At 41.2% G+C, this 16,483-nt stretch overlaps 1 protein-coding gene across 3 annotated transcripts in view; it reads left to right on the top strand.

Moving 5' to 3' along the window:
* KLHL29 (kelch like family member 29) overlaps window positions 1-16,483 on the top strand; it is an 850,651-nt gene that overhangs the window by 546,543 nt on the left and 287,625 nt on the right. For all 3 annotated transcript variants that reach the window (XM_075861037.1, XM_075861036.1, XM_075861038.1), the window contains exons 5-6: window positions 3,739-3,886; window positions 7,037-7,585. In XM_075861037.1, the coding sequence (XP_075717152.1) occupies window positions 3,739-3,886; window positions 7,037-7,585 (697 nt within the window). The remainder of the gene's footprint in view (window positions 1-3,738; window positions 3,887-7,036; window positions 7,586-16,483) is intronic.

The following is a 16,483-nucleotide window of genomic DNA, read 5'->3' as shown; positions in this document are numbered from 1 at the left end:
TGAACCGTCTATACGAGGGCAGTGGGACCTCGCACAAATGAAGCAGGAAGAGGCCTGGGGATCGCGGAAGAGGATAATCCGTGAACTTTGAGGAAATACGCCACACCTCGGACCAGAACCCAGTCAGGAGTGGGCAGTCCCAGAAAATATGCAGGATTGTACCCACCTGGTCCCCACATCTCCAGCATAGTGGCGAGGCCACCGGGATCATTGCATGCAATCTGGAAGATACCCTATACCAACGGGACAATATCTTAAACCCTGCCTCTTGAAATCTAATGGCCATGGAGGACTTATGCGTCATGGTGAACAGGCGTTCTTGTTGTTCAGGTGTAAATGTTTCGCCCAAATCCCTCTCCCAGCTGCCCAAGTACGGAGGTGGCGGCAAATTGGAGGGCAAGATCAAGAACGCATAGATTCTGGACAAAGCATGTCAGATCGTGCCTGTGCCTGTACACAGGAGTTCAAACGGGGAGCAGTCTCGTAGTTGCGCTCCAGGCTGTTCTAGGGACGGCAGGAAATGTCGCAAACTGGGTAATCTGCCACGCCGAGAAAGGGACCGGATCCGACAGAGCTCGTATTTGATCGCTCGTCATCCACCTCCCCTCCTGTTGAAATTGTATAGCCTGCCCCTTACCCGCCCGTAACCATACTTGAAATGGGCCGCTATCCATTCCTGGTGACAGCTTAGTTCTATATACTTCAGCGGCCCATCCATTCAGATTATTGCTGGAAAGATTCCACCAATCAGACATTGATGGCCTATTTTAAGGCTTGTCCATGTTTACTCCTGGGAAAACCATTTTAAAGGATATGAGGACTTTTGCAACTATTCGTATTGCCCCAGTGCACCGAAAATAAACAATGAAGTAACTTTGCATAGTCTTCATTTAAAAAAAAATCCTGCCGTTTTGTGTCTGCAGCTCCAATGAAAACCTATGTATCTTCTTATTGATAGACTACGACAGACTACAAACAACCTCATGTGCAGCCGGTGTCATTGAACTTCCTTTGCTCCTCTTCTTACTATCTATAACTATGGAGACACATAGGTCTGCATAGGGGCTGTTTACACAAAACGCTAGTCTATTATTTTTTTAATTAAGACTATTGCTTTACTCTTTATTTTAGATGCACCTCAGCAATAACAAATGGGTTATAAATTTGGGCATACCCTTTTTTGCGCTTTTGTTTTCACTTCATGGATTTCTAGATTTAGTGTCCCTTTAAATGTAAAAGGTTCCGTCTGTTTTTCTCATACGTTACTTTAATGTGTTTCTCATTCAAGGATATTTTGGCTTTGTAAATAGTATTGGCAGATGAGGGGTGACTACTGGGCCAGGGTCTTGTTACAATGGCGGTGTAATCTCTGGCCTGGAAACACCGTGTAAGAAAGTAGCTTCATTCTCCAGCATCTGTTAAATCAACTTTATAGTTATTTTTGTAGCGGTGCTGGACGAACTCTCTGTTCTGGGATGATCTCTGTTACACACACACGCACGCACGCACGCACACACACACACAGACACAGACACACACACATATAATTTTTCATCAACATTTTGTGCCGTTTTATTTCTTAATATATCTATAACAGCCACCACTAGGGGGAGTTGAGAAGCTTACTGCACACTGTATATACATAGAACTTAATAATGAAACAGTATGCAGTAAGCTCCCTCTAGTGGTGTCTGCAGGCAGCCAGAATTTTATCGTCTGTCCAGAGATTTAGAGCTCTGTGTCAGATAAAAGGAGCTCTGATGCTTAAAATACCCAAAATGTGGTACTTTACTGTCAGAATCAGTACACTTGGAGCCAGTGATTGGCTAAAAAGCTGCATGTGTTTGTTCTAGCATATCCCTAGTCTAAAAGATGTGGATAGAGTTACATTTCCAAAGGATATGAAAATAACTTATTGTTAGAAGGATCCTCTGATGATAAGCTGATCATTGGTCGTCCCGCTGTTTTTGTGACCAGCTGTAAACTGTGGAAGCACAACATCATGTGTTCAAATTCCCCGCAGCGCCCCCGCAGGGGAAATTAAGCATTGCACATTTTTTTATTTTTTTTAAATCAATGGGTTATTCTTGTAATGCAAGGATGTGTTGGATACTCCAGAGAAAGACGCCTCTTCCCAGTCTAACTATTAGTAGCAGATCCCTAAAGAGGACTCTCAACTAGGCGAGATGAAAATGGACTTTTAGAATAAAAACCTATAAAACAGTTAGCAGGTGAGATGCACTGGAACATTGTAAATGGAACAATTTATATAATACATTATACAGGGGAATTATTATTTAAGCTAAATGTAATGTAAAGTACAATAGGAAATACATTAGAGCGTCTCCCCACCACCCCATATGCCTGATCCCGTCTAGTTAGTAAAGCCCGCAGCTGCATAACTCTCAGTTCTCATGTTTTATAGATCTTATCATTCCGCTCACTTTATATATATCTATATAAGAGTAAAAACAATCCCAACATAAAACAGCGAAATTGAAACCGCAAGTAAAATGATTTTTTAAACTGGAATTTCATCAAATATACGTGCAGGGCATTTTAATGTCCGACTTCTCAAGATGCTACGATAGGAGCTCGAGAAGACTCTTCTGTTCTTTTCATTTTATTGATACTGTAGATTTCTGCACAATTCATCAGCGCTCACTCCAAAAAACGATTGTCAGTGAATGATGAGAGAAGCAGCCCCTACGCTCGCTAAAAAGTGACTGCCATGTTCTTGTTTTTACAGTGAGGCTCCCCTTTAATTAGCATTGGCTCCCAATGTCATAGCTGCCATCTTTATTATATATCTTTAATACATTTAATGTTGATTTTTAGTCTGTATAGTGTGGGAAAAGGTCAGAAATGGAAACCATCAGCAAGCAGGAAAGCTGTTGCTGGGAGACTATTAATAAAGTTGCTTTTTTAAAAAAAAAATCAATAGAGCAATAAAAATAATGATTGCAAAAGTATACATACTATAAAATCTGTCACGCATGATAAGATGATAAAATGTTTTGACCAAAAATGTTAGAAAATCTCCATGTAATTTAACTGGACCTTATGAGAAAAGTCAAAAGGCATGTTCTGGAAACTGGTGGAGCGTAATTCTATGTATTGGGAAGCTTTAAGCCTTGTTCACACAGAGTTTTTTTGCGGGCAGAAAATTTTGCCTGTAAAAATCAGCGCCGTTTTTTTCTAAGTAGTTTTGCACCACAGGCGTTTTTTTTACCACGTTTTTTTGCTGCGTTTTTTTTACCTCTGTCTTCAACAGGCACAAAACGCTGCAAGTTTTTTTCCGTCTCTCATTGATTTCAATGGGGTTTTTGAGGCGGAAAATGGCTCAAGATAGATGTACTGAAACGGGTGATTAAAGCTGTCTGTTTTTTGGAAGTGCTGCCTCCCTGTCTATTTTTCGATTGCTCAAGATAGGGCATGTCGCTTCCTTTTCCCGCAATCATTTTTTTTCAGCTTGCGGGAAAAAAACGCCTCCACCTCCCATTGAAATCAATGGGAGGCAATTTCAGCCGTTGTTTGCCACAGTTTTTGCCGGCACAAAACTCAGTGTGAACTGGACCTAATAAGATCCTCTTACACGGCCCTTATAACTCGGGAATGACTGATAAAAGAAGACAATAGCTTCTCCTTTTGTTTTGCCTTCATCTCTTGTTTATCAGTGATGGTATTTCAGATTTATTGCTTTTATCTGACTAAATCAAACTACTTTTTTTTTTCCAGACGCCTGTGCTGTCCAAGGCTGAGAAACAGTCACAAGGGCAATTGCTTGCAACCAGTGTAAGATGGGGTCAGACTCCTATCAACCAGTCCACTCCATGGGATACTGAGGAACCCCCATCCAAGCAGATGAGAAAGGGAGAAAACCCAGGTAAGTCTTCATCCGTCCTGACAAGGGTGCAGATCTAGTATAAAGTTGTCATCTTTGTAACACATCTTCAATACTTTCCAAATTGGTTTTAATCTATGCAGAATAAAAGCTATATTGATTTGAGGAAACCATCAGCAAGATGCTGTTGACGGACTAGGACCCATTAATCTCACTGTGTGTGCATTTTTTACTTTGAGCACTAAAGGGTGTATTGTTAGGAATGAGCTGTGGGTCTAAAGACTATTAGATAATTATTCCCTTCCTCCCTGTTCATGAAAGGGGTTGCCCAGGATTACAAAAAAAGAAAGGCCTTGCTTATTGTTTCTGTATACAGCACCACTCTTGTCCATCTGGCTGTGCCTGGTATTGCAGCATTCCTTTGAATGGGGATGAGTTGCAAAGCCTTTAAAAAGGGGTATTCCGGTAAGAAGGATTTATTACTTATCCACTAGAAAAAGTGATAAATTCTGGATCGGTGGGGGTCCAACTGTTATTACCCTCAGCCGCAAGACCGCGGCTTGGAGGAGTTTGAATGAAGCGGCGTTCAAGCATGAGCGCTTCCACTCCATTCGAAGTCTATGACACTTTTGGAAACAGTCGAGCACAGCGCTTCGAACCGGAATACCCCTTTAATATGAAACATCAACCTCCTTGTTGATGGTTTCCAGGCAAAAAGATTCTTTTTTTTTTCTATCATACAGGTAGTTTAGGTCATCAGACCCATAGTCAGGCTGTAATTTGTGGCCATAATAAATAATCCAACACATTAATTATAGTAGCATCATAACCACAACTTCTCTTAATTTTCTAAGCCCAAATTCAAAAACAATACTTCTTGAAACAATAGCAATCTAAACATCAAATTATGGAATTGCTTTTTAAGCAATTATCTAATTCAATATTATAAATTATATCAGAGCCTGCACTTCTTGACCTCCAGAACTTTATCAATGTCTCTACTTCACTTGCAACTGTTTCAACTCCAACTAATTCTGGAATTGTTCGTTATGCTGTTGACTGATCTTATCTTTATTGAGCTTCTCCTTATGTTTCTCTCCTGTATTCCCTGGTACAGAATGGTGATGTACACATCCAGTATATAATTATATAGACTAGTCATTATGATAATTGGCGCATTATTAATGAACGCTTCAATGCTGAGGCTTTCCCAGAAATAGCAGCTCAGTGATTATGAGTGACATGACCAGGAGCCCGTCTGCCATCAGTGGGGGAGGGGAGAAGGGGGCACGGTACTATGTGTTCCTATGCAGGATTTCAGGAGATATGTGTTTCAGAATACATCAAGTCCTAGGACATAAATCCGGAGTAATGAGCAGGGAGCAGGGAGTTATTGCTCAGATTCCCTCTTGCAGGGACTTGGCTTTGTGTCATTATGTTGTGTCGTTCCACTGTCACCGCGCAGACACTTAATCTCGGAGAAAGTCCCATTCTCATGTTTTCAAGCGTAATTTGATTCTTTTTTCTAATTAAAGCTCCGTATACTGTCAGACAGAGAAATATCCCGGATTACATGTAACACCGACATCTCTATCTCCCAGGAGCACCGCATGAAAATCACAATCAAATTCAGTTTATGTAAAAATATTTCCCAAAATATTAAAAATCACCAGTCGATATACAGGGGAGTTGTTATATCTGCATAAGCGGGGTTTAAGCCAATATGGCCGCACTTACAGCTTAACACAGTGGCCCCTTCACTGTGGCATCCGGATAAGTAGTCCCAGTTCATGGACCCTCACTGTTCTTCTAACATGTATCAATGAGATGTCAGAATGTAATTTTTTCCCAGAAACAGCGCCACTCTTGTTTACAGGCTGTGTCTGGTATTGCACCTTGCTCCTATTCACGTAAACAGGACTGAACTGCAACAAACACAACCCATGGACAAGAGTGACGTTATTTCTGGTGGGAAAAAAAAAACATTTCTAATACCGGACAAACCGTTTATAGGGGAATTCTTGCTGTCTGCATTATTATAGCACAGTATTATACAGACTGGACTTATCCTGGAATAAGGCAGCTGTGCCAAGAGACCAATCCTTCAGTGGGTGGCGAGTCCATCGTGTACTGTACACAAGGCTGGTACCTAAGATACAGAAGAAAGTGACATGACGGATGCGGCACACTTATAACGGCAGATATAATCCAGTGTGTCAATAGACTTTCCACAGGAGCAGATGACATGATACCAAGAGACAAAGTTTGAGATGTTACTTTGTAGGGAGTGCGATTTTAAAGGTTCTTTAAATGATTATTTATATGGTAGGCTACGTATTGGGCGCTGTGTATAAATCAAAGCCAAAAAAGCACACCACCATCCAAAATTGTACCCATGGCCCGCGCTGATAAACCGAGACTATACATATTGGGGCCGATTTACTAATACTGCCTATGTTTTTGACAGCGTAAACTTCCACAAGGCAGTTAGAAGATGCGCCAAATTGATGAAAGTGGTGCAAGCTGTATAATAAAATTGGCGCATCTTCCTAGACACTTTTCTTCTCCTTATACCACCTATTAGTTGGCTTAGATTACAGCAGTTTTTGACGCCAAAATTTTGCTGCATTTTTGGCGCAGTGTCACTTTAAGCCACGCCCCTTTCCTGCTAAGCCACACCCCCTTGCCAGACATTTTGAAAAAAGTGTCTAACACTGTTGATGAAAGTAGCGCACGGCATGTACGCCAGAACTCTGTCTCAATTTGAATAGTAAATCTGCCCCAATGTATAAAAATGGCTGAAACAAAATGTGCCACCCGTGTACAGCGGATCGGTCATATATTTATGCTGCCCTGTCTCATGGGAGCACCTCGCTCACCAGAGAGCTTCTGCCGCTTCGTTTTAGCGATCGCTGGGGGTCTCGGTGCTCGGACCCCCAACAATTAAAACTTATGACACGTCAAACGTTTTTTAAAAGTTTAGCTACTCTTTAAGATTTGTGATGGTCTCGCACCTCTGAGGCCAGCCCTAATCCCAGGTAAGTTCGATTTTTGAGGTGACTTGGGCAAAGTTAATTTTCTTTTTATACAGAAAAATTTAACCACTAACGCTAAAATTCAGAAGTATACAATTGTAAAATAAAGAAATGTAACATTTACCATAATTCTTAATGCATTTAATTTTTTTTCCAGCTACCCCTCCATGGGCAACGACCGTTTCTGCTGGAACCCAGGCGTCTCTTATAGCTCATACGTATGGAATGACCCAGCCACCTATATATAGCCAAGCAGCCAATGTCCAAGCTCCCATCATAGGCGTCACACCCACCATCCCTACTCATGTCGCCCCACAGTTACCACTTATGACAGCACATTACCAACTCCAACAGCACCAGCAGCCTGCGCAACCTCTGAGCAACATGGTGGTAAACCTACAGAGCCAAACGATGTACAGACACAGTCAACCAATAGCGATGTCCTCCTTGACCGGTGTCGGTCAGGTGCCTCATCCCGGCCACACGGCTATAGGCAATGGTCACATGACTTGTCCCATCCTTCCTCCGCCACCACCTGCCCTACCTTCTGCAGCACTTCCTAACAGTGTGCCAGCTACAAATGGCCAGACCCCTCCACAGCTGCCTCACAGCCAGCCTTTGACCGCCGAAAACCCAAATGGTGTTCAGATGCTCCGAACAATTGGAATGGGAAAGTATGAATTCACGGATCCTTGGTATCCTAAAGGTAAGCCGTCATGATACTTCTCTTTCTTTCTTATTGATCTAATTCTGGTTGAACACGGTGTGATATGCGATTGACACCAAGTTGCAGGCTCAACTGAAGGTCACGGAAGAAGATCCTTCATCCTTGACGTGTCTAAGCTAGGAGTCCTCCATCGCTTTCCTCTTCTGTGGCCTTGCAGAAGCGTTTATGAATTAAATATGAACACACAAAAAGAGAAAGCAATTCTCCAGATGTAAAACAAAACACGCATTTCTTCTCATTTCCCAGTGACACCTACCGAGTTTGCCAAGAAATGGTTGAGTAGAATTCCTCCGGTCTGATTTCTAGAGGAGTTGACGTGCCCTCTCTGAGTATCCCGCTGAAATGCATCAGTTTGCGGTTGAGAAGCAAGGCCCCGTTTTTGTTTTCATCTAAAGTGATGCTTGCGTCCCCGAGCCTCAGCCTTTTTAAATAATGCATGATCTGCAAACGTGTCTTTTCCAGAACAAGCAGCGAAACAAGGGCTGGAGGCTCGGCGTGATGCTAACGAGTCCAAATACATAATACAAAAGTCTCTTTATTTTTCACATGACTCGACAGATTTCCGGAGAATAAAATTTAGTCTAACGAGGGCCTCATCTGTTCGTGATTTATGACCCCCTCCCCCACACTGCTGTCTCTATGGATAACATTCGAAGACCTCAATAAGATGTCTGGATTGTATATCAGATTTTTTATTTTTACCGAAGGATAGTCCTTGTGAGGGATGCCCATAACAGTCCTCCATGGGGGAGGTCGTGTATTTATGGCTGTGACTACAGAGGGCACACGTTACATTGGGGAGTTGTAGGCAGAAGCTAAATTTATGGGGTAGTGTGGAAGTAAAGTCAGAAGCCTTGTTATTACAGATCTACAATATATAGACGTAGGGTCGTGCTTTTTTGTGTAGGTCAAGTAAAGTTTAACTCCGATAAAGTGACAAATAATTTTTTATATTCAGGCTACTAAATAACAATATTTTTTTATTATTATTTTAATTATGAAAGGGGAGGAACTAGTAATCATGGGGCTACATAGCACTAAATAGAATGGGGCCCCACTCCGCCATGACCAAAATCATCAATTGCCCAAATAACTCCCTCAAGATTGTCCTTTTTTAACCAGTTGACCACCACTACTGAGAAACTTTTTTTTTTTTACATATCTTAAAATCGGTGTTTCCCAAACCTGTCCTCATGGAACCCCAACAAGCCACCTAATCAGTTGTACATGTGTTTTCACTAATCCTCAAAACTTGGCCTGATGGGTTTTCTTGAGGATAGGTTTGCCCTAAATGTTCATTCCTACACTATAAGCCAACCATATTCTCATCGTACCTGGGGTCCATGGCCGTACGTATCTGTTGAGGTGGTCTGAGAAGCTCCAGTTCAGAGTGACCCTTACGCCAATCCTCATGGGAAAAGTTTCACCTCCTCACATGATAAAAAGTGGACTTACAAGTTCCCTCCTGTCCCAGGAAGGGATGGGGGAGAGAAAGCACCAAAACTGAGCCGTCTACTCATTTTTGCCCTCCCAGGTGCGCAGTTGCGAGCCCTATGGGGATACATCTATATATGAACCCAATACACTCACATTTCCTCATACAAAAAGTCCCTTTCTTGGAGCACATATTGTCATGGAGTGACTGATATTTTGCTCCCATTGATTCTCAAGCTCCTTCTTTGTCTAAACTGGACTGTCGCCCGTAGAGACTGTTTCTTCTGTGAAAAGACGTGGGCTTTAAAGCGTGCTAGGCTCTTCAGTACAGAATGCCATCACTCGAATGGTACTTAGACCACTTGCACCGACTCCCGTCCTTTCTTCTCTCAAGAGCTCGCCTTGCATTATAATAAGATCTTTTTGAAAAGGGCCGGAGGTTCCATCTCATTAAATCCCCGAGTCTTTCAATTTCATTGTCTGGCTTAACACGCAAGTCTTGGCAAAGTTCATGAGCAATTATTGTATAATGTCCAGCAAAGAGAATCAAGACCAAGCCTATCACTGCCGAGTGGAAACTGATATTTTTAGAGTTCATTAGTGCACTTATTTAAATTCCGCATTTGTTTTTCTTAATTACAGAACTACCGGGCCTTCCAAAGGGGAATGATTCTCATTTGCATGTGAAAATGTACTGTGCGCTCATTATTAACCTTTGCTTGCCCCCCCTCCAAGAACATGAAAATTTTTCAAAAATGTTTCATTTGCAACAGGTCATGTTGTCTTCTCAGATGGGTGACAATTTCATTTAATGCAGCGTGTAAGCGTGGATACTGTTTAATTATCATGCTATTGTAAGTGTGGCCGGGATATTGGAATTCATGTGTCGTAAAGCTTGGTTAATTATTTTCTACATCAAGATTCGTGACCCATTTGCTATTACATTTGATTATATTAAGAGCAGTTTGTTTGTTTTTTGCATCATATAAACATACTAGATAGTATGGTCATATACTATACACTATATCCCCATAATCTATTAAAACATGTGTTTGTTGAACATCTCATTCCAAAGCCCTCTACCCTTATTTTTATTTATTTTTGAGAATCAGAATTGTTTTTATGCCTTTCAAAAACTTTAACAATACAAAATCTAACAAATAAATACCAGCTCCTCCAGTATCCAGCACACCAGGTACAATAGGGTCCCAATAGGGTGCTATAACATTGTATACTCTTCTATGTTTCCACTAAAACATGGCCAATGAGTTGGGACTCCATAATGGGCTCCCCTGTTGGTTCATGCCCTCATACCCATTCATTCAAAGACAGGAAACCGCTGTCACCCCCTTTTCATTTTCGTAGGAGGTGAGAAGGTGTTCCTCCATGGCTGTGTTGCCATGCCATAGAGAAGGACGGCAGGGTCAATCTGAGCTTGGCCCCCTCTATACATCCTTGCCACTTAGCAGTACTAGACCCCAATGTATTAGACTTTCTTGACTTATCTAAATGAAGTAATTTTTGGGACAACTCTTTAAAAAAAAATACCATCATCATCATAGCTGTACTAGTTTGCATCCATTCAGCCAGAGCATTAGCCAGATCTTTAAATACCATTCAACTATAACAGATAGATCAGACTTTGACTTTAAAACGGATCATCAAAAGGGGACTTTGATGCCATGTTCATGGGCACAGATTGTTATGGAATTGCTAGGAGAGCGATTCCTCAAAGGCTGCTGGAGACTGCCGGGAGAGAGCGCGCATATGAATCCGCCACAACTTTCATCAACAGAGTCTAAGGCTTCTCTATGGTATTCGCCACAGCCCACCGCAAGGCGAGATGGTTTTTGCTGCATAGAACCCAGGTTGTTTTAGCAGAGTTTAATGTTGGATAAGAGGTGCAATGCAGGCAGACCTAAACAGGATACCCAGACAGTCAGAGGATAAACAGAAAGTCCAAATCAATAAGCAAGAGGATACCAGGTAAAGCAGAGGTCAAAACCAGCCGGGAGCAGATAATCCAAATCAGCAAACAAGGGGTTAACGAGAGAGAAGCAGAGGTCAGTATTCCAAGAAGTCCAAAAGTCAGAGGTATAGGGGTTAGTCAGAAACTTGATCCAGAGACCTGAAGGTAAGGAAAATCACAAGCAATGACTTAGTGAGAAGGACATGTATAAATATAAAACGAAATCTGATAGGCAGAAAGACAGAGAAAAGAGATAGCCTCAAGGAAAAACCAGAACCGCCAAGAAGCCAGAACAGTAGTCATGGAGATAAATAAAGGAATAGGCGTTTCCTAACACAGATGACCGCTCCAAACATTTCCAGGATCTCCAGTTGGGAGCCACTTAAAATTATGTTTGGGAAATGCATAAATAACAATCACCTTACTATAATGTAATTATTGTAACCTTCTGCTAATCACCTGCAGGACCCTTCCATTACCCTGCAGGACCCATCAGCAGAATATTGGTGCCCTTAATAATAGTCTGCAATCTGCCAAGACATGGAAGACCTATCCTCTTGTGAGTGATTCAGATAATATCAATATATTAGGGATTTACTAATTTGTTATTATAATCTACCAAGTCTAAGCGGTGAAGCTTCACATTAAAGAAGCACTCCGGCAAAACGGATATATTGTGATGCATACCTAGTGCTGGACCTGAGCGGGCAGACACAATGTATACGTTTTGCTCGGAGTCTTCCTTTAAACTAAATTTCATACTACAGACAATCTCAATCAGAATCTCATATATAGAGAAATAAGTCATTTCTGAGCGCAAACAGCAGATATCATAAATTCCCGTATAATCATGCTCCACATCCATATATCCCTAATTAAAGTGGATTTGTCATTGTCCATTATCACGATTTACCTGCATGCGTCTTATCAGAACGGATCCTCCTGCTGCCGGTTTTGCATTATTTATCATGGACGTATTAGAATATCTGCTCTTCTATCTGATGAAAGTCTGGATTGACCTTGTCGGATATTTACTTTGGAATCTCCCGCTAGGTCTTATATACATGAAAATGTGTGAGTCAGACCTCAGTAAGTGCGCCATTAGTAATGGATTATTTCAGCTGTTCAATAACAGCATAGTAGATGACAATTACAGGCGGCCGCTCTATTTCATCCTTGTATTTAGTTGCCCAATATGGGGTCAGTAAAATGTAAAGTATAAACTTGAATGCAACTTTAAATAAGGCAGAACATTATGTTTATTACATGTGAAAGTCAAAAAGTTTGCTTTCGTGGAGCTTCCTGGCATTGGCTGTACATACTCTAACTTCTATGAGCTATAAATGTAGCAGAGCTCAACGTATTTACTATAATTGACACCAGAAACTGGCGTCAATTATAGCGGAAATCTACGCCACCTCCCGGCTGGTGGAGATTTCATTCAGTTGTGCACAGACAGCCGAAGATGTAACAAATTTATTAAGAGGCGTGTGCCCCGTAATACATTTGTCGCATCTTACTTTAGCTTGATTCTTATTAAGACTGGCACAGTCTTAATAAATCTTCCCATTAATTAGGAGCACAACGCATTGTGATCAGATCATCATCAAGGGACCCTTCTAACGTGTTCGGATTGTCCAAAGCGGCTGGCAACATTTTGACACATATGGCAGTGTCCTCCTGTCAATGTATGCGTATTATATGTACGCTGCCTAATACTCTTATTTGGCCACTGTATGGTAGTATTATTTTTGCACTGAATAGTGGTATTATTTGTGCACTGTATGGTAGAATTATTTGCTCACTCTATGGTGGTATTATTTGCCCTCTGTATGGTAGTATTATTTGTTCACTCTATGGTGGTATTTTCCCACAGTATGGTAGTATTATTTGTGCACTCTATGGTGGTATTATTTGCCCTCTGTATGGTAGTATGATTTGTGCTCTCTATGGTGGTATTATTTTTCCACAGTATGGTAGTATTATTTGTTCACTCTATGGTGGTATTTTCCCACTGTATGGTTGTATTATTTCTGCACTCTATAGTAGTACTATTTGGGCACTGTATGGTAGTATTGTTAGGGCACTTTGTGGCGGTATTATTTGAGCACTGTCTAGTAGTATCAATTGAGCACAGTGTTATTATATTATTTGTGCACTGTATGGAGTTATTATTTTGGCAATCTCTAGTGGTATTATTTAGTCACTGTTTGTCAGTATTATACAGCCACTGTCAATTTGGGTTTATCTCAGTATAAATTCAATTATTATTTGGGCAGAGTATGGGAGTCTTATTTGGGCACTCTATGTTGGCATTATTTTGGCACTGTCTAGTAGTATCATTTGAGCATTGTCTAGTGATATTATTTGTGCAGTTTATGGTGGTATAAGTTGAGCACTCAATAGTGGTATTATTTAGCCACTGTTTGTCAGTATTATACAGCCACTGTCAAGTGGTTTTATATGAGTATAAATTAAATTGTTATTTGGGCACTTTATGGTAGTATTTGGGCACTCTATGGTGGTATTATTTGAACTCTATATGGTAGTAATATTTGGGGCACTCTGTGGTGGTATTGTTTGGGCTCTATCTAGTGGCATTATTTAGGCACTGTTTGTCAGTATTATACAGCTACTGTCTAGTGGTTTTACTTGAGTATAAATGAATTTTTTATTTGGGCACTGTATGGTGGTATTATTTGGGCACTGTGTGGTAGTAATATTGGGGCACTCTGGTGGCATTATTTGGGCACTGTCTAGTAGTATTATTTGAGCATTGTCTAGTGATATTATTTGTGCAGTTTATGGAGGTATAAGTTCAGCACTCTCTAGCGGTATTATTTAGGCACTGTTTGTCAGTATTATACAGCCACTGTCAAGTGGTTTTATATGAGTATAAATTCCGATTTTTATTTGGGCACTGTGTGTTAATATTATTTGGGCACTGTATGGTAGTATTTTGGCACTATATGGTGGTATTATTTGGCCAATGTATGGTATTAATATTTGGGGCACTCTATGGGGGTATTGCTTGGGCACGATCTAGTAGTATCATTTGTGTACTGTCTAGTGAAATGATTTGGCCACTTTATTGTGGTATTATTTGGCCACTCTCTAGTGGTATTATTTAGGCACTGTTTGTCGCTATTATATAACCACTGTCTAGTTTTTTTATTTGATTATAAATTAAATTGTTATTTGGGCACCGTATGGTAGTTTTAATGAACCATTGTGATAATTGTGCTACTATTTAGAACATTTTGCTATATTGTAGCTGTACAATCTTCATCTTTTAGTCTACTTTGTTCTGTGCTATTTTCCCTTTCCCTACGACGAAAAAAAAAAAAAAAGAGGATACGGTGCCCACCGTGCCCTCCATCCGTCTCTATTGGTGGGTACAACTTTAAAAGGCCTAATAGTTCTCAATGATTAGCATATATTAGTAAGAGATGGAGGCTTCATCATTCCGTACTAGATTCTGTTACCGCCATGAGCAGCGGGGCTGGTGATATAAGCAGCGACGTGCCGGAGATGGGAACTTTTACAGCACAGAACAGTGTGACAGCGCTGGGATTTCAGCGTGATTTCAAAGCAAAGCCTCTAGACACGGAGACAGTGAGCGCCTCATACGCAGCTTGGAAGCGTTGCTTCAGAATATATTTTAGAGCACGTTACAATAATGAGACTGTCAGTCTGCCTATTCTCTGCTTCAAGGGCGTTAATTATTTGTGAAATAGGCCGCCTCAATCCTGAAGGGAAGAAGAGATCATGAAGTAATGACACCAAATCATAAAATACAATAACATAGATTCCCATCCATAGGGAAAATCAGGAAAATGAGTTTTAGATCCGCGTCCCCGGTAATATTTACACCATCTTCCCACCATAATAATTAGTCTGGATGTGACATTCATTTAATTGTATCACTTGCATTTTGCTCCATTTCACCGCCTGTCGTTAAAGGAGGCGACGGTTTTAACTACGTTGCCGGCGAAATGAGTAAAGTCGCGGGCGAAACGAGTAAGGTTCTAGATTTTAGGGCTACTTTAGAAATGATATTGTACATGTCTTTGGCATAGATATATACAAATATATATATACAGACAAGTTAAATGGCTTCTGTGTCTGGGAAAGTTGTGTGTCAGACAATATGGCCACCACAAGGTTTTCTTATATCCAGCTTTCGTACAGTCCCGTGTGGCATGCCTAGAAATACCGCAATAGGAAATGTATCAGCACATAACTAGACCAACTTGCCATTCAGGAGCCGAGGAAAGTCGAGTGGTAAACCCTGTTCATCTGTATTAGTTACTTTATTATTACAGTTTCTGCAAATTTTTATAATGAAATCGTAAGCAATTTTCAACATATTTTCTGTATCAATTCCATGCGGTTTTTAAGCTCTCTGCTTGCAGTCAGTCAGTAGCAAATTGCATTGTTTACTTACAGTGAATACAAACCTGTCCCGGTCTTGTGATGGAGGCACCGGTGCTGGGGTCGTTAAAGTTACAGCCATGCCCCTGTGTGTAGCAGTTTTGATGAATCTTTCTAAATGTCCCTCATCAGACACTCTACAGACAGTGAACCAGCAGGAGATGACAGTGAAATGTGCAGTCAGAGTTTAGGGGTCTAATGAGTAACAGGTATGGCAAATCCATTGGCGTTGTCAGAAATGTCTCGTTGGTGGGGGTCCTCATTACTACTGTAGCCCAGGGGAAAAGGAAGGAACGGACCAGCTATGCAGTTTAGCTTTTCCCATATGTCCCCTAGACTCAAATGGGAGGCTATTTACCCGACGGGCTGTTTCCGTCACTTCCCATAGACTACCACCGATGAATATGCCATAAATTGTACTTGTCAGAGTTCCTCTTTATGGGGTTGTCCAGGATTAAAAAAAACATGGCTGGACAAGTGATAGGACAATCTGTCCTGTGGCCTGTGCTGGATGGAGAACCCCACTTTGTTCAGAGGAAAATTAATACTACTTCATAGACTTGCACATCAGGTTTGGAAGGCAGCTAAGCTGATGTGCGGTTTTGGGGACTTGGAGGAGGAGACTCCGTTGTGGGGAAATCCCATGTTCCCGCACCTACACATGTTGGAGGGGTCCGAGTTTTGGAAGTCCATCAGGGTTTTGTGTCTTGGGGATGTATATAAGGAAAATGTGTTATTATCATTCACCCAGATGATGGAATGCTATAATTTACATCGTACCGAATTCTTCAGATATTTACAATAACAACACGCGTTAACCTCACAATTTAGAACACAGTCCCCGTCTCTTTCGAAGTTCCCGTTGATAGGAGTTCTGACGACACAGGGACCCAAGGGCATTGTTTCGGCAATATACACTCATCTTCTGAATGCAAAAACTGAGTCGAGTGCACTCCCTGTGCAGGCTGCATGGAAAACAGTTATCCCCAATTTATCCGAGGAGGATTGGTCAGAGGCCCTGGAGTCTCATTTATTTGTAT

The sequence above is a fragment of the Rhinoderma darwinii genome, chromosome 4 (assembly GCF_050947455.1).
Source record: "Rhinoderma darwinii isolate aRhiDar2 chromosome 4, aRhiDar2.hap1, whole genome shotgun sequence".
In the NCBI taxonomy this organism is placed as follows: domain Eukaryota; kingdom Metazoa; phylum Chordata; class Amphibia; order Anura; family Rhinodermatidae; genus Rhinoderma; species Rhinoderma darwinii.
The sequence above is the reverse complement of the archived record's forward strand: the minus strand, read 5'-3'. Positions and strand labels throughout refer to the sequence as shown.